Source organism: Aricia agestis, chromosome 11 (assembly GCF_905147365.1).
Source record: "Aricia agestis chromosome 11, ilAriAges1.1, whole genome shotgun sequence".
Classification (NCBI taxonomy): Eukaryota; Metazoa; Arthropoda; class Insecta; order Lepidoptera; family Lycaenidae; genus Aricia; species Aricia agestis.
Window position 1 is genome coordinate 1,501,815 of NC_056416.1, and position 22,708 is coordinate 1,524,522.

The 22,708-nt window shown below is 34.0% G+C and overlaps 1 protein-coding gene across 4 annotated transcripts in view; it reads right to left on the reverse strand.

Moving 5' to 3' along the window:
* Positions 1 to 21,219, reverse strand: part of LOC121732144 (integrin alpha-PS2) — a 99,901-nt gene extending 78,682 nt beyond the window's left edge. For all 4 annotated transcript variants that reach the window (XM_042121968.1, XM_042121966.1, XM_042121967.1 and 1 more), the window contains exon 1: positions 20,938 to 21,219. In XM_042121968.1, coding sequence (XP_041977902.1) covers positions 20,938 to 21,083 — 146 coding nt within the window. In that variant the 5' untranslated portion in view covers positions 21,084 to 21,219. The remainder of the gene's footprint in view (positions 1 to 20,937) is intronic.
* Between the last annotated feature and the right edge of the window lie 1,489 nt (positions 21,220 to 22,708).

Consider the following 22,708-nt stretch of genomic DNA (forward strand, 5'->3'; position numbering starts at 1 on the left):
TTTTCTATAATTCGACTGATCTTATTATTAAAAACTTTCTAATATAAAGTCTATAGCGCGGTAAGTATTAGAAAAAGTATAGTTTTTATACGTGGGAGAGCCATGCTTCGGCACGAATGGGCCGGCTCGACCGGATAAATACCACGTTCTCACAGAAAACCGGCGTGAAACAGCGCTTGCGCTGTGTTTCGCCGAGTGAGTGAGTTTACCGGAGGCCCAATCCCCTAACCCCTACCCTATTCCCTTCCCTACCCTCAACTATTCCCTTCCCTTCCCTTCCCTACCCTCCCCTATTACCCTATTCCCTCTTAAAAGGTCGGCAACGCACTTGCAGCTCTTCTGATGCTACGAGTGTCCATGGGCGATGGAAGTTGCTTTCCATCAGGTGACCCGTTTGCTCGTTTGCCCCCTTATTTCATAAAAAAAAAATATATAATTTGACTATTTTATGTGATGGAAATTTTAATTTACACGAAAAGAAAAGTTTTCTGTATCCGGCACATTAAAATTTGCGCATTTTATCCTAATTTAGATTAACTCAATATAATATTGTTTCATACATTTCAGGTTTTACGCTGTAACGACTCTACCGACTATCTCATCATTAATCACTGATCAATCTCTAAAAACCATGTGTCACATGACACAGTTAAACTTTGGGTAAACGACAGTTTATAAAAAGTTTTTCTGACCCCAAAGCTAATATTATGTATTCTGTGCCCAAAGTGACTAGCACTCACACTTTAATTTTGAAATAAAAAAAACTAGAATCAATTGTTTCACTTTGCGTAAAATAAAGGAACGAAGTTCCTCTCTACCTCCGTACGAGTATTCCTCAAATCTACGACCAATTTCTTAAGCTACTGATCAATTATATTAATAATTATTATAATAAACAAGATGTTCCGCGCGGCTTCGCCCGCGTAATTTAGGAATTTCACGGAAACCGCACATTTTCCGCAAAAAATAGCCTATGTAACTTCACGTAGTCTATTCTTCATGTGTGCCAAATAACATAAAAGTTGCTCCAGTAGTTCTTAAGATAATAAGCAATTTCATATCATAATTTTCCCCGTTTTTTCCACATTTTCCTGTTTCTTCGCTCCAATTGGTCTTAGCTTAATATTATATAGCCTATAGCCTTCCTCAATAAATGGGCTATCTAACACTGAGAGAATTTTTCAAATCGGACCAGTAGTTCCTGAGATTATCGCGTTCAAACAAACAAACTCTTCGGCTTTATAATATTAAGTATAGATTATGACTTATGACTTATGAGTAATTAAAGACTGTATGAGTTATTACAAGAACAGCATCTTGTAATAACTCATACCTTCTTAAGATGTCCCTTAGTCAGAATGACTCAAGATGCGATCATTGGTGCAATTATTACTTCAACAAATTTGTCATCGCGAAAAACGTGACCTCTGCAAAAATCAAAGTTTCACCGTTTTGTGGTGAGTCACACTCGGAGGTGACTAACAAAGAACTGAGCACAAAGAGTTGAAGACATCGTTAAATACTACTTGGTTGATATGAAAGCTTTGGAAGACAAAAAACTTGCTGCTTAGGAAAGTAGAAAATATTCATATGAGGTTTATTTTGTAAAAAGAGTGTTAAAAGAAATAATAATTAGGTTTTCTTTTACCACTTCCTGATAAGTGTCTGACTTGACAGATAGAGTATGGAGCATCTGTCAAATAAGTTGTGGACAGCCTATTCGGCACCTTATCAGGAAGTGGTGAAACAGGCCAATGTTGTTAAATAATTTTTCATTTTGTTTCCCTATTTCATTATTAAAAAAATATTTTTAAAGAAATCATAAATCTAACCCCTTACCAAAAAACAATTCCCTTTACATTTTAAAAATTTAAATGGTTGCATGTAGACATGCTGGTGGCAGGTGGTGATCGATGGTGGTTTTCCCCACTGTTGGGGTTGTGGTATCGTCGCCGTCACCTGCATATTCTCATGGTACCAACTTGCATTTTTCGTGATTAACATTGTAAAAATATAAAAAGCTCGTGATGAGTAAACTTGAAAGACGAACTTTTATAAATTAGAATAAAATGGTATATTATATTTTGTGAATAATTTTCATTTTGCGGGTGTATTTATGTAAAGTATACATATCCCCGTAGCAAATAGTTGCCTAAGATATATGTAGTATACATTCTTCATTTTTGCCGCTTTTTATCGACATCGTTTATAATTTATAATTATTATGGGTACCCATAATTATTATTCGATGTATAAATCTTTTATACATGTATGTATTACTTAATCCTTTTTTCGAAACTTTCCCCTCTTAAAAAAAATATTTCTAGACTATTAGTTAATAATATAATATAATTTATAGAAATTAATATTATAATTTATCTAATATCAATATAGAAGCTTTTAGTTTCCATAACATAATGTTTACAAGTAATTAATAAACATGAGATTATCTTAAACTGGAGCAGGGCAGAGGCCCTTCACCTCGGCTGATAACCACATAATCTCCTTTATAAGTTTATAACCATGTTTAATTAATTTCATATCATTGAACATAGAATAATATTTTGATTAGGAGATATTATTACTTGTTATGAAGTCTTATACGTACAGTTATAAAATAGATTTGGTACCTAGTTCCTTGATTTTTTAACATTAGTAGAACATTAAGTTATTTAGGTATTATCTGCTATAGCTCTACGTAGAGACAATAATATTAAATTTGGTATTGTCAGTTTACCATGTAACTGAATTTTATAAAACTTGAATAGGCATACATTTTTAATTGCCTGCAACTTCTTGTAACGCGCGGAAAACGCAAATTTTTCCGGAAAATAAACTAGCCTATGTCCTCTTCCGGCAGTCGGGCCTCAAAATATCTTCATACTTTTGATAAAAATTGGTTTGAGGGTGAAGAGGTAACAGAGAGATAAATGTTTGCATGCACCATACTAGTTTAGACAATTTGAATCATGTATTTTGTTGTTACTGAACCTATCAATGCATATTTAGTACCCATCAAGAGGTCATGTTTTAAAAATATATTTTGAACGGCACACCACTTTCACAAGGTGGTCACACGTTCCAACACCTGATTTTCAACAATTAAATTTCAATTACGGCATTTCCTTCTGCGACATCCGCGGTGGCGTGCGCGCGCGCATACAGAGACGCCATTTTGTCCCGTGGCGCCATCTGTCACTGCATCAGGGCTGCTCCCTGTTGTATTCTGAATTACATTTGTAAAAATATATTTTTAAATTATTGTAGACAATACCATATATTATGAAAATTTACTATTCTGTTATCCCCTCGTAGAGTTTAAAGTCTAAATTGCGTCTAGACAGAAAGAACGGTTCATAAAGCCAGTTATTCTCTCTGACTTTAATTCAATGTTGGTTACATTAATTTAACTGCAAGAACCTTACTACAAAACTAACTCTTACAAGCCTAATAATAAATTATATTGAATACTCCTTTTTTATTGAAATATAGCAGAGTACCAACCCTAGTCCAGACTTGCGAATGTGTCCGGTCCTTTGTTTTTTAACTGGGGATTCGACACCGCATGATAAAGGAAGTGGATTATGAGTTGCGAATGTAGATGTTCAGTGCAGGTGAACGCACGGTGGGCCTTAGCCAAGATTGCCTTCGTTTATTTCACTCTAAAAATATCCACAGTCGAACATATCCTCCCCTCCTTTTTGGAAGTCCGTTAAAAATGAGATTTGATTTGATTCGTAAATGACGTCAGTTAGCGATATCGAACAGATATCGGCAAAACATTGCTAAACGACGTCGAAAAAACTTAATGTAGACATTTGACTTGGAACTGGACACTTTATTTTTCAACTTTTCTACAGCTGGGGGGTGTCCTGGGGGTCCGGACCCCCCATTACTATCCATCTTACTTGGCCAATTTCGACAATAATATATTATGTACCTCGCCGATTAAAATCGGTGCGGTACATGTATAAAAAATATTTTTTTGATTTTCTAAATACGTTGTCTATTTGCTGTTTGCTGCTGCGGAACCCTTCATGGGTGATTCCAACTTTTTTACGTTAAGGACCCCCCCGTATCAAAGCTATACATATATACGCCCGTGGCAATTTGTATGAATACTCTCAATTTTCTTCGTCTTTCGAAAGACAAAACTACTAGCTTTATGTAGAGAAAATTAGTAACATTCATAATTTTAAGGAAAAATAATTAAATCAAGCATTGATCAAAATTAAGAGTGAGGCAGTAATGTCTTCACGGAAGACTATGTAGTATGTTGTATGTTATGTCAACAGCTCAAGGTGAGGCAGGTGTGACGAACTGCTACTTCTCATCATCAATGACTCATACTATGTTATCATAATATATTTTTATATGTTGCTAATACGTGCGCAATCTCTAATAACATCTCATGCAGAAAATTGCAACATTGAATTGCAGATTGTATGACAGTAATCAGTATATTGTTGGTTTCAGGTGCAAATCTTAAATTGCTAGTCCGATTTTGATGCGGTTTTCACAGGTTATTATGGCACTCGTGCGTAGCAACTAGCAACGCAGCTTGACAAATAAAGATATTTTGCGAGCCAGTAGGATAGGATCATAGGAAGCTCCTTAGGATAATAGAAAATGAATAATGATCATTTGGAACTTCACAAAACTTATATTAGGTATGTAAAGCCACTTTCTTTCTTATTCACTAGATTGAAAATGCTTTGACCCCAATCTGTACTAGTTCACAGTTATACTACCTCGGAATTTATATGACCGATCCTTATCTCGTTGGCATAGAGGTTAAATTCGTGTACTCTGTAGTAAGTTTAGTACAATCACATTCACATGATAAGCATTGTACTCCCGATTCGGATAGTCGTTTTCGTGACGACCTGGCAGGCTGGCCTTACGAGGTGAGGATTTTGGAGTTCCGTATATGAAGAACCAATTTATATAAGTAGTACTTAGTAACTATAGTAACATTGTGGCAACGAAGGGACATAGTTTACCCGCCGTACATTTTTTCTAGGATAAAAATCATCTGAGTATGCCATTACCTAAATTTAGGCTACGAAAAGAAACTAGACAGCAAAAACAATAATAATATGAACTAAAAATTATTAAATAACTCTAACTCTTTAATAGTGCCTTTTTCAGAATTCGTCTATTAATCTCAACTATTTCTGTACATACCTACTATAACAGTCTTCATTATTTTGAAGTCGGTACCAGTCCCAAAAGTTTTCACATAAATTTTGAAGAGTTCCTTCCATTACTCATGGATCCCATCATCAGGTCACCACTTTTGTGAACATGGTACCAAATTGGGGTAAAATCCTATACAACAAAAGAAAATTTTTCAAAATCTAAACTTATAAGGTAAATTAGTAGGTACCTTTACAATATTATTGTAATGTAAAGTAGTCTATTATAATCTCTACATAGATATAAATTGGAACAACCATAATTTATAAGCCGACTAGGCTTTTTAAGTCTCGTAGAATTACATAATATTATAATACGATACATAAATATGAAATATACCTACTCTTAAATTATTTGACTTTTACAGAAAATATGTACTGACGGCATATTATATTATAATACATCAGCCAAATACTGCACCTCAGCTCTGGATTTATGTATATAGGCAATAAGGCATAAGCCTTGGCCTATGACCACAGAGTTCGTACATGGGGGCGGCAAAATTAAAGTGGCCTATAGGCTATACTAATAAAAAATATAAATCCGAAACCCTACTGCACCTTCAGCAACTAAGCTATACAAGATATCACCTCCTACACTCTCGCCTGCGCCCGCGCAATTGGGTCAAGAACGCAACCTATTTACGTTTAAAGGAAAAACTTTACGGCATTGACCGTAATTCACGTCTTCGACTCACACAATACTGGAAATTATGACCATTACCGATATATAAGATATCAAGGTAACATTATTCATTATTTTCAGAAGGACTTGATAAGAAACTGAGCAAGGATAAGGGAAAGTGGAAATATTATATTGTTACTAGATGACGCCCGTAACCAAAACTCGTTTATTGCACGGCAACGAAAAATTTTGACACAGTTCCATTAACTAAACTGCTAGCCACAGTAATAATTTGGATAAAATTCAGTATATAGGGATTTTGAGTCCCGCGAAAAGACACAACAGTTGTTATTGGGTCAAAATTCTCCCGCAAGATGAAAGCAGCTGTGCTTGCTGCGCAAAGAAATTGCGTGCAACAACCAGTGTTGTATTAATTAAAATGTAATCTGATATTGTAATATTAGTGATTTTATATCGTTCCTAAAATAATTTAGCTCAAAGCACATGTTTCCTAAAATAACGCGTAGGTCTGGATAAGGACAATGATCTCGGTCTAGCAGACAGAAGTTGGCAGATTTCCAAATGTTGATGAATTAAACACTAAGCTGAGATATACAATGGAAATATTCTACATAGTGCATGTTAAACTATCAATTTTTATTACTTCTATGTACATGGGCGTCCCGAGAGGGGGGGCTAAAAGCGACAACCCTGCCAATATCAACATACAGCCCTAGCAAATCGACATTCATTTGCCTTAAAACGAGCATAATTAGTAACCTGCTCATTAGTCAAATTGTTACTCACCTCGCTCTGTACTTGAGCTGCTTCGACGATTACTTAATCATTTGAGTGTACACTTAATTTAAGTAGTCATCAGTTATAGTAATAACTAATAACCGAAGATAATTTTCTACAAATCCTAATATCCATCTTATAACAATATTTTTCTGGTAGGTACGTTTGAAAAAAACACCTTTTGACAACTTTGACCGCAACATAAGGTTATAGACTCTAAACTTTAAAATACTTTAAAGTAAGCCAGGAGTAAATATTTTTATTATTAGAGGCTAACATAATGGTACCTTTTCGATGTTAATTGTGAAAGTTAAGAGGAGTCCACACCGCCCTTTTTTCCATACAAACGTTGTCCCCTGTTTCCTCCCTGGATAATGCTAGTAGAGTTATATTTTTTTTCCTGAATATCTACGGCCACTAATACAATGTTTCTATGTTTTCTTTTTTTTCATAATTTAATTATTAAATAAGATATGAACGTTCAAAAATCCAAAAAAATGGCCAGATTTTCCGCTGTGTTCAAACGTCCAGAAAATAGATTTGGCTAGATTATACCAAAAAAGCAAAACATAGGAACACAGCTCAAGCCTTTTTTTAATCTTTAATGAAAAAAGTACTTAAATCGGTTAAGTTTTGGAGAAGGAATCAGGGGACAACGAATCGTTGATTTTCTGGATTTTCTGCAGTTGTCTCTATCGCGTTTTGCGGTATAGGCTTGAAGTAAGGGAGACAGCTATAGATATTACACGTACTTTTTTTTCATTTCTCTAGCCCCTGGTGTATCCTCTTAAGGTTTACAATGGCTCTTAAACTTCAGAAGCAGCTTTTTGGAGGCCCTGTAAAGGATCTTAACAAATCAAGATCCATCAATAACGAACGTAATATTACTTCAAAGTAAACTGAATCAGACTTAATATTTTTAAGAGAAATTAACGATGCCAAGAGATTTTTACTTGTGCAACAGTCAATATTGATAGAGAGCTTTCCAGAATTCAGGCATATTTGCTATCTTCTCATTCGTGAATATACTTAGCAGTTAGCACTCAGAAGTGCACATCCCGAATTTCCAAATAAACGACAAAGACGTGTCATTTCAGTAATGTGACTGTACTTGATGAAGTTCGTGTACTCCACTCGGGCTAACTTGTCGCTAGCGGCCATTGATTCCCTGTCAAAAACTTGTCATTTTCCTTATAAAACCACGATTGACAATATCTGACACTTAATTGTTAATCGCGGTTTATATGGAAAGTGGCAAGATTTTGACAGGGGGTCAATGACCGCTGACGACAAGTTAGCCCGAGTGGAGTATAGTTCAACATTTACACTCGATGCGGTTATTTTTTCTATGGATGACTAAAAAAAAAAGTGCAATCGCAAAAATTTTCAAGTAGAGCGTGGTAGAGCTAGAGCTTGAGTTCATAGGCAGTCGACGGACCTACATCATTTGGTCGAGTAATGTCAATTCAATGTATTTGGTCGCTGATATCGTTGTTTATTCGTCTATCTATCGGCTGGATCTGACCTAACGTGACCAAATTACTTGGATCCGCCATCTGCCTAGGAATCAACTTCTCTGATAGTACATCTACTACAGATATAAGTATAGTTAACATATTTTTGGTAATGTCGTGTGCACATGTCGTAGTCGTGGCAGTCGTGAGGTCGGCGCCATGTCGGTAAAGCGGTCACGGCTAGCACGTGGCTACGTGACGGGTGAATATGTCACACCGTGCTGTTTTACCTTCCAGCTCCGAACAATGATCCTTAAGCCGTTGGCATAGAGATCAGAACTTTACTTCTGAGCTCTATGTGTATGAAATTCTGTGAATAGGTGACTACACTTCGGTGCTGTTTTACCTTTCAGCTTAGAACAAGGATCCTTAAGCCATTGGCATAGAGGTGAGATGAGCGTGTCTCCTGTGATATTTTAAGGTACCTAAATGGTACAGAAGATCTGTTTGCAAATCGCATACGTACTTAGATGTGATGTTAGATTGGGTTATCAAAGGTTAAAATTACCGGAGATTATTGGCATAAATGCATTCCATAGATATCAGCGGATTGTGATAATAATTAAATGTAAACGTTACAAATAAGTTATAAAAGTATTAAACTGATTTAAATAGAACTTACAATACAAGGAACTTACAGTACAACACATACTTACCCATATTATAAGGGGTTAGAACAATTATTTTTTACCCTCGTACATAAATACAGTATTGATAATATACAGGTTAGATCAAAACATTTTGATTGATTGACTCTACATAAAGAGGAACAGCAAACAATAATTGATGTTTATTGGGGGTTCCATGCGAAATAAACAACAAAAACGTGTGATATTTTTTCGATGCCACGCTGTACGCATTACTTTTCTGTGTCCTTTATCTGGGTTTGTTATTATAACTTATACAGTGCTAATAAAAAGTTTTTTATGAAATTAGGGGGCAAACGGGTCACCTGATGGAAAGCAACTTCCGTCGCCCATAGACACTCGCAGCATCAGAAGAGCTGCAGGTGCGTTGCCGGCCTTTTAAGAGGGAATAGGGTAATAGGGGAGGGTAGGGACGGGAAGGGAATAGGGGAGTATAGGGAAGGGAATAGGGGAGTATAGGGCAGGGAATTGGGCCTCCGGTAAACTCACTCACTCGGCGAAACACAGCGCAAGCGCTGTTTTACGCCGGTTTTCTGTGAGAACGTGGTATTTCTCCCATTTGTGCCGAAGTATGGCTCTCCCACGTACATTTGATACGTTACCAAAGTCACTCGGCAAAGGTTGCTTAAGTTATTTATTGAATAAGAAGTGGAATCTCGGAATCGGCTCCAACGATTTTCATGAAATTTAGTATATACGGGGTTTCGGGGGTGATAAATCGACCTAGCTAGGAATCATTTTTAGAAAATGTCATTTTATTCGTGTCTTATCGAATACCGAGCAAAGCTCGGTCAAACAGCTAGTGATAACTGATAAGACATAATATTAGGTCCCACGTATAAGGTAATATTTTATTGTTATTTTTATAACAGCGAATGCTAATATTTAAGTAGGTAGCGTACTCGAGGTCAAATGCCACTACAAGATAGAGTAAACATTGCAAACAATGATTTCATTGCTAAACTTGTCGATGATCTATAGATCTTTGAGAGTAGAGATCATATTAATCGTGCAATTCATTCCACTAACTTAATCCATAATGCGAAAGTATATCTGTCTATTAACACATAAACCATTGAGAAATAAAAACTGATTTAGATTAAATTTGGCATAGGTATACTTTGAGACCCGATAAGGAGTGTAGAATTGTTATTATTGACTAAAAATGTAGGATTATCAAAGCTGTGAACAATATCATTTAAAATAGACTTTGAAAGGGCTCTATAAAAAAGTGTACGACACACTGATATTATAAATCTGCTCTAGATCTCTGTAGAGTAATGATAACGTTAAATTAATAAATATTTAAAAACATACCCCCGGGCCCCGATTCAAAAATTTCAAGTAGAACGTAGATCAAACTTATTTTTTACAGCACTGAGCAGGCTGATGATGATGAATTGTAATCTATGGTTAAGAACACTCTCGATCTTTTTAACACTTTTAAACGTGGGAGAGCCATGCTTCGGCACGAATGGGAGAAATACCACGTTCTCACAGAAAACCGGCGTAAAACAGCGCTTGCGCTGTGTTTCGCCGAGTGAGTGAGTTTACCGGAGGCCCAATTCCCTACCCTATACTCCCCTATTCCCTTCCCTATACTCCCCTATTCCCTTCCCGTCCCTACCCTCCCCTATTACCCTATTCCCTCTTAAAAGGCCGGCAACGCACCTGCAGCTCTTCTGATGCTGCGAGTGTCCATGGGCGACGGAGGTTGCTTTCCATCATGTGACCCGTTTGCTCGTTTGCGCCCTTATTTCATAAAAAAAAAGATCATGTCAACTTTCAAACAAACTAGATCAAAATCGGTCCACCAGTTTGGATGCTACGATGCCACGGACAGACACACACACAGACAGACAGACACGTCAAACGTATAACACCCGTCTTGTCGGGTGTTAAAAATGATGGTAATGATGATGATAATGAAGGCTTCTGGGTGCAGCTAGTTATGATGAACAAGTGGGGCGCCGGTCGCGGGTTATCACCCCGTATTGCACTCTTATCAGCCATCGGATACTTAAAGTGTCTGTGTGGCCTATGCCAGGGTTATACGAGTAGTAGTAAGAGTAGTCCAGTCTACGAGACGAGAAATTCATTGGCTTTGTGACTGTTCTATAGTCCAAAGACGATAGACTAGATAATACAATATAATATAATCTATACTAATATTATAAATGCGAAAGTATCTCTGTCTGTCTGTCTGTCTGTCTCGCTTTCACGCCAAAACTACCGAACCGATTGTAATGAAATTTTGTATACAGATAGTCTAAAGCCTGAGAAAGGACATAGACTACTTTTTTACTGGAAAAAAGGGTTGTAAGGGGCTGAAAATACGAAAAATTTGTTCAAATCAAGTTAGCTCCAAAAATTCATACTAGATGGCGCCGTGCGTCTCTTACATCGCGCTAACGCTTGCCCAACATCTTTCTATAAGAGGTGGTATCATCATACATTTGGTTTTGATTTTTTTCGATTGTTATTTCAATTATACGTTATTTTAATAAGTCAGTACTTTATATATAAATAGTTTATGGGTAAAGTTGTGTAATTGGGGGGCTAAATAAGGTTTAAAATTTGGCATAAAATATAAAGTTTAATTTAAAAAAATGAAATATTATGTGCACACTGCACTGACTGTCTGCACAGCTGTTTTGATTTAAGGGGTACCAGGGTTTTTTTTATAAAAGCTTTTGACACCAATTTTGTTGACATCGCACGCTATAAACTGAAGTCCACGCGGACGAAGTCGCGGGCAACAGCTAGTATATTATAATACATTATATATAAATAGTATATATTATATTATATTATATTTTATTATAAAAAATTTAAAAAATAGTCTATGGCGTGATGGACTACAATTATTACAATTAATAATATTATTTCAATTATCCTTGGTGCGAAAAACAAAACTGAGATAGCAAAAAAAAGGATATGGGCGCAGAGCCCATTAGATGGCCCCAAATTAAATAAATAAAAAAAACCTCTAGACGAGTCATACGAAAGCGCGTCTATCTGCCTGCCTGTTACCTCTTCGCGCCCAAACCGCTGAACCTATTTTGATAGAATTTTTTATGGAGAATGAGTCCCGGAAAATGATATCATCTAGTGCCCTCTTCATATCGGAGTTCGGCGGTCAGCAGGTTGAATTTCTTCCGGTCCTGGGCTTTTTAGTGGAATCGGGTAGTTTTATACGAACATAACAGAACCATTTCCGGGTCAAGATCAAAGTTCAAACGCAGTCATTAGATTGTAATTAACATTTTTGTTGAACCTTGAATTTTAAAATATTAACACTAGCTTCCTAGCACATTATGAAGGTTTTTTAAATAAGCACCAATTTCACTAACGCAATACATACTTAAATTACCTAATTGTTAATTAATATTTTAATCCCTCGCGAGATATACAATGAACGATTAACTTTAATAAGTAGCTGTTATGGACTTAATAAAATATATGATAGAAAAATCTATAAACAAGAAAAAGTCGCTCCTTTTAAGTGCATGTCAAATTGTCAAAATGGACCTATACCTACTATCGCAAAGTGAGTCTTTTGTTGACCAAGCTTTCGGTTCAACCTGCCATGTTCATTAATCATTATAAGCTATATAATGGTCTAAATTTAATTAATTGAACATGGATTGAGATATCTAAATGGTAATGTTTATATTATTATCTTATTATTATGTACTTTCAAATAGAACTGTTGATAAAGGGTGAGTGGCCAGTCCATCCGGCGACAGATTATCTCCTTTCAAAATATTTTGTACTCCATTTTAATTAATTTTAATAAAAATGTAAATAAAACCACCATAAAATAAATTTCGTCATTGCGTGGATAGTATGTGATATTTAAATTAGTAGTATTATAGCCGCGAACATTCTTTAAACGAAGTAAAGTTTTGTATATAAAGTTCATTTACGCTAGCGCAGTTTTTAGTTTGCTTTTAACTTTGCGTTTTTAAAAGCAACATGGAGATAAATTAAAAATAGAATAGAATAGAATAGAATAAACGTTTATTTGCAGCTAAAACTATAGAAATACATAAATTATAAATTAAAGAAATAAGAATAAAAAATATAAAATCGTTGAATTATTATCATAAAAATATTGAGTATATTAGCCGCAAATTGGACCAAGCTCGGCAGCGTTGGCACACCCAGCAGGTAACCAACGCCGGTCTTCCGCTTGACCCATTCCGTGACCTCACAGCCGTTCCAACCTTTTAGTGACACAAGTCTTAAATAATATTATGAATAACTCAAATCACTATTTAAAAACAATAATATACAATCAACTTTAAGTAAACATATTTCACCAATCATAAAAAAAAAAACAATTAAATTCATTTCAATCTTACTAACAATTATTATTACATTAATTAAAATTTATTAATCCAGGACATTATAAATATCTATTCCAATTTCTAATATTATTATAATTGTGAATAAAACCTATTGCATTATATTTACAGAAAATAAAATTTTAATTAAGTACATAAAAAAAAAGTCAAAAAAAAAAAAAAAAAAAATATATATATATATATATATATATATATATATATATATATATATATATATATATATATATATATATATATATATATATATATAGGTATATATATATATATATATTAGACCGGTTCAAAAAAATTGACTATTTTTTTTTTTTCAAAACCCGCAGTGAAATATCTTCCTAGTAATGAAAAAAGAAGCCTGTGAAAACGGGAGCTCTTAATATAAATTTTGAAAGGTCGCTCATCGTGAATTTCTATTTTACGTTTAAATAACATGGGAATTTTTTTTTTTTAAATTTGTAATTTTACAACTCATTTTTGAATTAACATGTCGGGATGAGCGATACATATTTTTGAAGGAAATTGAACGCTCTAAATAAATTGTCTATTATGTTTTTTCTGTAAGTTCACTCCTTCAAAAGTTATTCGAGTTTAAAATCCAACATGTAATCAATTCAACGTTTTTTTTTTTAATTTTTCTTAAATATTTCATAATTATTATTGAAAAAAAAATTTGGCTTAAAATATTGAATCATCAAGTTTAACGTCGTTGATAAAGTAGATCTTTATGATTCTGCTATTAAAAATAGTTGACTTTTTAATTTAAAAAATCCGAAATTAATTCTTTATTTGAAGTTTACAAAAAATTTGGATTGTATGTACATAAATTTTGGAATAATGACCAACTGTGGTTTATAGGAAATGTAGTGCACTTCTTTACCGGTGAAATAGAGATGTGCTGTAATATCAACTTACTTTTTCGGTACTGTTGCTCAATTGTTGTTCTGGTTCCTAGCTGTTTGTTATAATTACGATTTTGATGTATAATAATTAAAAATATTTCACTTTTTAATAATTGTATCATTTTATTATAAATAATGGAACAAAATGTATACTTGATTGGTGAAATGAATGAAAATTTTATTGGACGTAAACTGCCCACAAATGGAGAGGTTATGTGGTATGTATGTAGGTATTTAGAACATGATAATCTAAAATTTGATGCTTTCATTTCAATAAATAAAAAAAGATTATTCCTAAAGTGTCGTCTTTTTATTAAAATGTCATTGTTGGATTATTGGTATTCAATTGTTGTTAGTAGCATTTCATTGTTCATAGTTCTGATAGTTAGAATCAAAATCGTAAATTTTATCAACTGAAAATAATCGTGTTAAACGTAAAGCTATCAACTATACAATTAATAAGTGTACAATAATTTTTTTTGAAGATAAGTATTATTATTATATCACAAGTATTATTATTATATCACAATTAAGGAAAAAAACGTTGAATTGATTACATGTTGGATTTTAAACTCGAATAACTTTTGAAGGAGTGAACTTACAGAAAAAACATAAGAGACAATTTATTTAGAGCGTTCAATTTCCTTCAAAAATATGTATCGCTCATCCCGACATGTTAATTCAAAAATGAGTTGTAAAATTCCAAATTAAAAAAAAAAAATTCCCATGTTATTTAAACGTAAAATAGAAATTCATGATGAGCGACCTTTCAAAATTGATATTAAGAGCTCCCGTTTTCACAGGCTTCTTTTTTCATTACTAGGAAGATATTTCACTGCGGGTTTTGAAAAAAAAAAAATAGTCGATTTTTTTGAACCGGTCTAATATATATATATATATATATATATATATATATATATATATATATATATATATATATATATATATATATATATATATATATATATATATATATATATATATATATATATATATATATATAAAACTGCATAGTATACACAAAACAGACAGAGATACAAAACAGATAGATAACGACAAGACTTCAAAATATTTTGACAGTGACATAATATGACAGTTCCATAAGTTAAAACAACAACAACCGGTGGTAGGCATCAGGTAGACATTCTGAAAAAATTTGATTCAAATTTACTCAGACAGCAGAAACATTTTTTATTTTATTTATTTTATTTTTAAAATAATATTACAAACATTGAACTTTGATTATGTATAATAAGATGATACATCCATGAATTTAACTAAATATTATTAAAATAATTAAAAGTGTTGAAAAATAAATATAATATTATAACAGAATATAAAAACATTATTAGGAAACAACATTATTACAAGGAATATGTGATGGCAATCGAATCCAACAATACTAGAATAATTTGTTCAAAAGTGGAAAAAAATATAATAACAACGCAAAACACCTACAACACACTAATATCTAGGCGAATACTTTCCTGTGCCTTTTGTGCTTGTAACATAAATTTTTGGAGATGTTTCCTGAATGATGCCAGACTATTAAGATTTCTAATAGGCGGAGGTATATTGTTCCAGCATTTAGAAGCCGTGTAACGAAAGCTTCCTCTGAACGACGATGTCTGGTGTTTCTCAATGGCTAATTGGGTTGAACATTGCCTTGGACCGCAGGACCTAATAATAATATTATATGACTCACTAATATGAAACAATTAAATTTAAAAGGCCTGCGGCGCGGTGTATATTCAAATACAATCTTGCATTTCCTAATTATTATAATTTGAAGTCTAGATAGCCTGTGGCCTAAATATTGGGATCTAGGATGCATCTGGCCCGTAAATCAGACAGCTGGATCATCATCAGCAAGTAATCACCATGAATGGAGTTGTTCATACTTTTAACTAACTAATGATATACTTGGCCAAGGGTACAGTCTGATCCATAATGTTACAAATAGTACAGAAAATGATTTTATATTTTTCTACTCTCACCATCAAAATTTAGATTTTATGCTCTAATAATAATCTTATTTTCATAATATTTTTTTTTAAATGAAATAAGGGGGCAAACGAGCAAACGGGTCACCTGATGTAAAAACAACTTCCGACGCCCATGGACCCTCGCAGCATCAGAAGAGCTGCAGGTGCGTTGCCGGCCTTTTAAGAGGGAATAGGGTAATAGGGGAGGGTAGGGATGGGAAGGGAAGGGAATAGGGGAGGGTAAGGAAGGGAATAGGGTAGGGGATTGGGCCTCCGGTAAACTCACTCACTCGGCGAAACACAAAGGACATTAAAATATTTCTAGTTCACAATTTTAACTTTCAAGCACTTTGCTCAGATTTTGTCGCGGTCATTCCCGACGTTGCAAAATGAATTCAAATATTTTCGCGTTCATAAAATAGCATTAAAATCCTTAAGTTTTCAATTCAATTTTCATAATGAAATTATATTCTTTGACCAGGAATATGTTAATTAAAGCAACAAGTCAAAAATAGTTAACTAATTTGCTCCTAAACATTGCTTTCAAATCTCTTGAATAAAACAAGTGTTTATCAATACTAATTAACTAATAACTGCTAATGCTATCGACAGTATAATATATTATAATGGGAATATAATTATATATACAATTAACGTGTTGCGTGTCTGTTTGTGAGTCACTGAACCGGTTGTTTGGATGAGTTTGTTTGGATGTAGAGCTAATGTGTTTTCTACCTATACGTTATTATTCATTTTGATCTAAATGTATTATCATAAACTAAAATAAATAATTGTGGCGTTGCATCACTAGATTGTGCGGCTATTTAATGAAAATTATTTGACATTTGTTATTAATTGCGTAGTTAATAATTGCTATTTGCTCTGCTTCTATAAAAAAATTAAAGGAGATTTTTTTACTGATCTTAGCAGCTCTATCTTCTTAAGATTTACACATCCAACTGTACGTTTATAAAGCCATCGTAAATCAGCCATGAGATACCCTCACAGTGAGGGCCGCTCATGTTCAAAAAAAGAAAAAAATGCCCAGTCATGCGCAGGAACAAAATTAAAAAAGGGCGCATCATGTGGTGCGCATATGCGTTTCCGGACACGATTCGCACCGCTTTGTTTTTGTGGAACTAATGTCGTTTACCCCATGTGTGACCCGGGACGGTCAATTTATGCATTTTGGTATCTTTTGGTCACTTAGGTATACAGATGGTCACTGAGGGGTCAAAAATGACAAAAAATGTCAAACTTCGTTGCGACAAAATACGATTATCGCGCAAGAACTGTAAATTATTTGCGACCACAGACTTTTCGGGACAAAACTATTCCATGTCCTTACTTCTATTCTGTTAGCTTAGTTTTTTAAGCAAAATATGCTCTTTGATTAATCATTTTGGAGATAAAATATCGTAAAAATTATGCCACATGATTTATTTTTGTGAGTCAATACAGTTAAAGGATTTAACCGCGTTGAGAGCAGCAACCTTCAGTGTGTGAGTGTGTATCGCTAGTAATGACATTAATGTACAGTTTACACACTAACAACCACTTACGTCATGTTTGTCTTTCAACGCTACGAGTTACGACTGTCTCTATAATATAAGTAGTACAAAATTGATGACTCTACATTTAGTAGAACCAAAATTATACAAAAAATAGAAGAGTTACTAGAGAGGGTCTATGTATATATGAGGGATGTAGAGCTGAAAGCAGTCATTATAATAAAGGAATATTTTAATTCATCGTGGAAAAAGAACTTATTTTGTGATTTAACATAACTATAAAATATTTTATGCAAAGCTTTCTATATTCTGATATGTACATCGTTCGTCAAAGTTACATTTTAAAATAACAGTGTTAGAATATTCTCTTTCGTTATTTAACTATTCCATTCAATGTCCGAAATACGAATCACAAAATAAGTAAGTTATAGGTATGTGTAGTCGTATTCTTCATAGCAATTAGTAACGTTAATCTTATGAACTCTACCATTGTATTCTCTATTGTATGTGGAATATACATACACTCTATACAGCCACCTGTTGTTACTAGATAAACCAATACAAATATCATAAAGATAATATTATGTTTGTTTGTTTGTTTTTAGGCTTCGAAACCGATCAACGGACAGAGCAGTCAGCCGCAAGAGTATGTCCCTTACATAGAGGCTACTTTACGTCGGTGGAAATCTTATGAAGAGATTCGTATCTAGTTATAAGAGACAGATGAAGTAAGATCTATGGGTAAAATGCTATATTGAAAGATCCTTGTAACTAGAAAAAAGAAAGAAAAATCCCAGAATGTTGACTCAACTTACAGTTTGGTAGAGCCATAAAGCGTTACGCATTTTTGCATAATTTAAATTATCATTGGGTTATTTTAAACCTGTCCGGTTAAAATATTGTGTCAACGGCTCGTATAATCCGATTACACTTCATAAATTACAAAACTGTTACAAGTTTGTTGCATTTTTATTCTTATTTATGTGCGTTTGTAAAACATATTTTTATATCTTTGAGTATCTTCGTAGGTATTTTATATTCTTAACAAAAGCAAATTAAAATCATTTGAAACAATGTAACTATGTATTTAAAAATATAATATTATTTTAAATTTAAACATCTTGCTTGCAGTTATGAAAATAGGTTTTGTACAATATTATTTAAACCTTACCTAAGCATTCTAGCGCAAAACTTACTCGTCTAATTCTAAGTATTTTCCAGAGTAAGTCGCAACATGACCTAGATTTTTCCAATTCGTCATTAAAATGACTTCAATACTGATTGTTTACAAAATAATCATCATTTCAAGAAGTTACTGACTCAACAAATCATTTAGGTAGAAAAACAAGAACATTGTAAATTTGATGGTTATCAGAATTCAGAACAGATAAATATTAAATTAAGTATTAAGTGGAAATACTAGTTTGTAAGCATTTCCTTTAAAACTAGCAAAATGGCAATTTTGATGAAATTTGGTACATTTATAGATAACGCGAAATGACCGAAAATTCTCAAAATACAGTCGCAAATATGTATACGGTTCCTAAATCCTACGTGAGGACTAGGCACTAGCTCATAAAAGGCAACATAGTATCAAAGTTCCTAGAGTTTATATCAGCTATAAGATATCTTTGGCTGGGAGTTCAAAGGACTTATCTTGAAGATGCGAGTTTCAACGAACTGCGGCGAATCAGAGTGTGTCATCAATGATGCACCCAATTAGACTGTACGATTCAGACGTACCAGACATTGTATTATGTAGTAGGTATCAGACAGTTAATTTTATGTAACGTTACAGTGACAGTTTTTTTCAGTAAATGTTATAGTTAAGTAGCAATTAAATGTCTCCAAGTGCGGGCTAAGGCTGCGTTTCCACTAGAGCTGAGCAAAGCTGTGTTGCGAGGAATGTGTTCTTGAAAACCAATAGATCGCTTCATTGACATGGCTTTGCCATGACATTGCTCAGCGCGGCGATGCTATTGGTTCTCAAAAACACATCCCTCGTAACACAGCTCCGCGCAGCTCTGGTGGAAACGCAGCCTAAGTGGCCCACAAGGCTTAAGCTAAGCTCTGCGAAATTGTCCTCGGACTTAATTTTCATTATTCACTTTAAGAGGTGATTGTGCTGCAAAACTGCGGTAAAATTATTAGTTTCTACTCTTCTTGTTCTTCCCTCTGGTTTTTGGTAGAGCTATTCAGTATTTACCAATAATATTTTCAAGAAAATATTTTGTGTTTCACAAGTTACAAGTTGTAGCTGTCCGAGAAGATCTTATACAATCTCTATAACTCTACATTCAAAGAAGAATCGACGAGCAAAACAATCAAAAGCTACAAACCAGTCGGTCTATCAATTGATTGTGTTAAAAATCTCGCGAACTCTCGGCGGTGATGTCATGCGCCGATATGCGCAGGCGCAACCTTCGACGCGGTAACACGAGCGAATGTATCAAGGATTTACATACCAAAACTTTATAAAGACACTAAAATATACAGGTAAATACATTGATACATGACGTAACAAAAAAAAAGATAACTCTTTAGGGTGTGTATATCTATCTTATAGCGCTGCTACTTTCACAGTGAACTCTATACAGGGGACTCATACACACCCTAAAGTATGATCACTCTGTTTTGTTACATCCTGTATATTCGCGTGAGATCTGAATAGCGATGAGCACAACTTATCTGGCCGGTTTTTGAGATTTTTGACTGAAGTTTATCTATCCACTAGTGATTTTGATTAACGTCAAAATATTAACCAATCAAGAATGTTTTTAAATAGATTATTTCCTAGACAACCTAAAAAACCAGGCAGTAGTATATTTTCATTTGAACGCAACTTTTTGACAGATAAAAGTCCAAGGCCGTCGACTTTGGAGAAATGTATACGAATTACGTAATTTATGTAAACACATACACGACATTAAATTAATGTGTACATTAAATTCTACTATTTCATTTACATACGCTTTATGTTATCTTTTTGCATAGTTTATGTAGTTTAGAATAATACTCGTGCTTAAGCGCTACCAAAAATATAAAAAAGATGTAAAAATTTCAAAGCCACAAAGAAAATAAGTTACCGTAAAAGCTCTACAAACTAACGTTGAAACTTTCAGTCCGGCTAAAAGTTTGCGTCGCGTCGCGCGAAAACTTTCAATGAAAAGTTAGTGACCAAACTTCAATAAAATGTTCCTAGCTTTAGTACGTGTAAAAAATTGTATAAGCTACATTTTAAACCTAATTTAAAATTATAATCGAGTCATTCAAGGTAAAGTCCTTACACCTATGCAAATACGATACCAACTGTCTCGATACTTATGTTTTAAGGACTAGTTTTGATACTTAATTAAATATCCAGAATTATCAAAATAATAAAATAGTACTTACATCTCTCTATCTCCATCCACATGGGCCTGAACGGTGAATCCAAACATGGACTGAAAATTGCCGGTGTAAACTACCCTCGACGGTATATCCACATTGAAGCCCAGGGCGCTCGCCCAGGCGCACAGAAAAACGCACAGATACAACATAGTTATAGTAGAAGTCACTATTAATTCACTATATAAATATAACCACTATATATTTTATTTACAAAGTCGTCCTCATGATCGGTTCGTTCGGTACGCGACGTGCGTTCGCCGCGGCGTCTGGCGCTAGACTGACGTGACGTAATCGCTTGATGGGAAATCTACGTGGGCTAGTTTTCGCGCGTTTTTCACTGTAACATGACTCGTGTTGAGATCACGTATGAATGAGCAATGTATTGTTTTTGTATACCTTTAGATTGGACTTTGTAGAGGTCACATTTTGGTATTTTAGTACCAGTCAAGTAGCTAGATTAAATTAAGCTTTATTTTGTTTATAAAACTTTATTATTGTGCTCGTAATACAGGTAAGGCTGTAACAAAATTAAGTGATAACACATTAAAGATTGTATGTTTCCCTTAGGTTAGACTTCACTGCAAAAGTAGCAGCGCTGATTTTTTTTTTGTGAGTAAGTAATGATCATTTTCATGATGTTGGATTAGTTCTCATAAAGTAAACAGAAACCAAAAGTAACTTACACAATATTTCTATGATGTAGGTATATTTATATGCTATCTTCTTCTTCCACTGAAGTCTGCGATTCATAGAAATACGTGATATTCGAGTATTTTACACCACGGAAGGCACTGAATCATTCATAGAAACTAATGACAAAACAATTAATTAGTACATTTAAGGACATAATACAAGTTAACCCGCAATTTAAGGCTGCCTTCACATTAAGTCGCGAGTAGTGCGGCCGCCGCGCGGCTAATAAAATACTAGGAATAGGGAAATATAATTATTAGAAATCATCATAGTTTTATAAACATTTATTCCGATATATAAAATACTTAACAGCCAGTACATGATACAAATACTATATCCAAAACACTGAGATTAACATTATAACAGCTTCATATATCGATTATTATATCAGTTGAGACAAAAGGGTCCTGCACTAATCACTATGCACAAAAAAAACACACTAGGCCGAAGTTACGCGGCGGAAATTCCGCATGATTACGCCCGCAAACCGCAATGTATTTTAAATTACGATGACACACTATTCCGTCGCGTTCCAGTAACTTCAGTTCATGAAGATTAAATGCTCAAGACGAAAACACGATTACTGAAAAAATGCTCGATAGTTTCTTTTTACAAAAAAAAAAACTCGTTTTTGACATTGACACATTTTTGCTTGGATCTCATCCTGCGTCTTACGAATATTCGATCTCAAATTTCTGCCCATGCCAAAAAGGTTCACAATGACGCTATATTTTTTTTTTCACTGCAAAATGTAGGGATATTTTATCCCTCTAACTATAGTTTAATCAAGATTCTAATAACATGTTATAAAATAAAAAAGATGTCTTCATAGAAAACGACTGCCTATCCTTACTAATAAAATTTATATTTATTAGTAAGGATATTATATCTTTAGGGTGAAGCCAAACGAGTGTAATTTATGAGTTGTGAGTCGCAGAATTTCGGCTGGCAGAAATTCTGCTGCATTCAGTTTCATACTAAAGTCCTGTTTGATTCACACGAGCGTAATTTTGTGAGTCATGATTTGTATGGAAAGATATTTACGCGGCAGATATTCTGTTGGACTGCCACACGAGCGCAG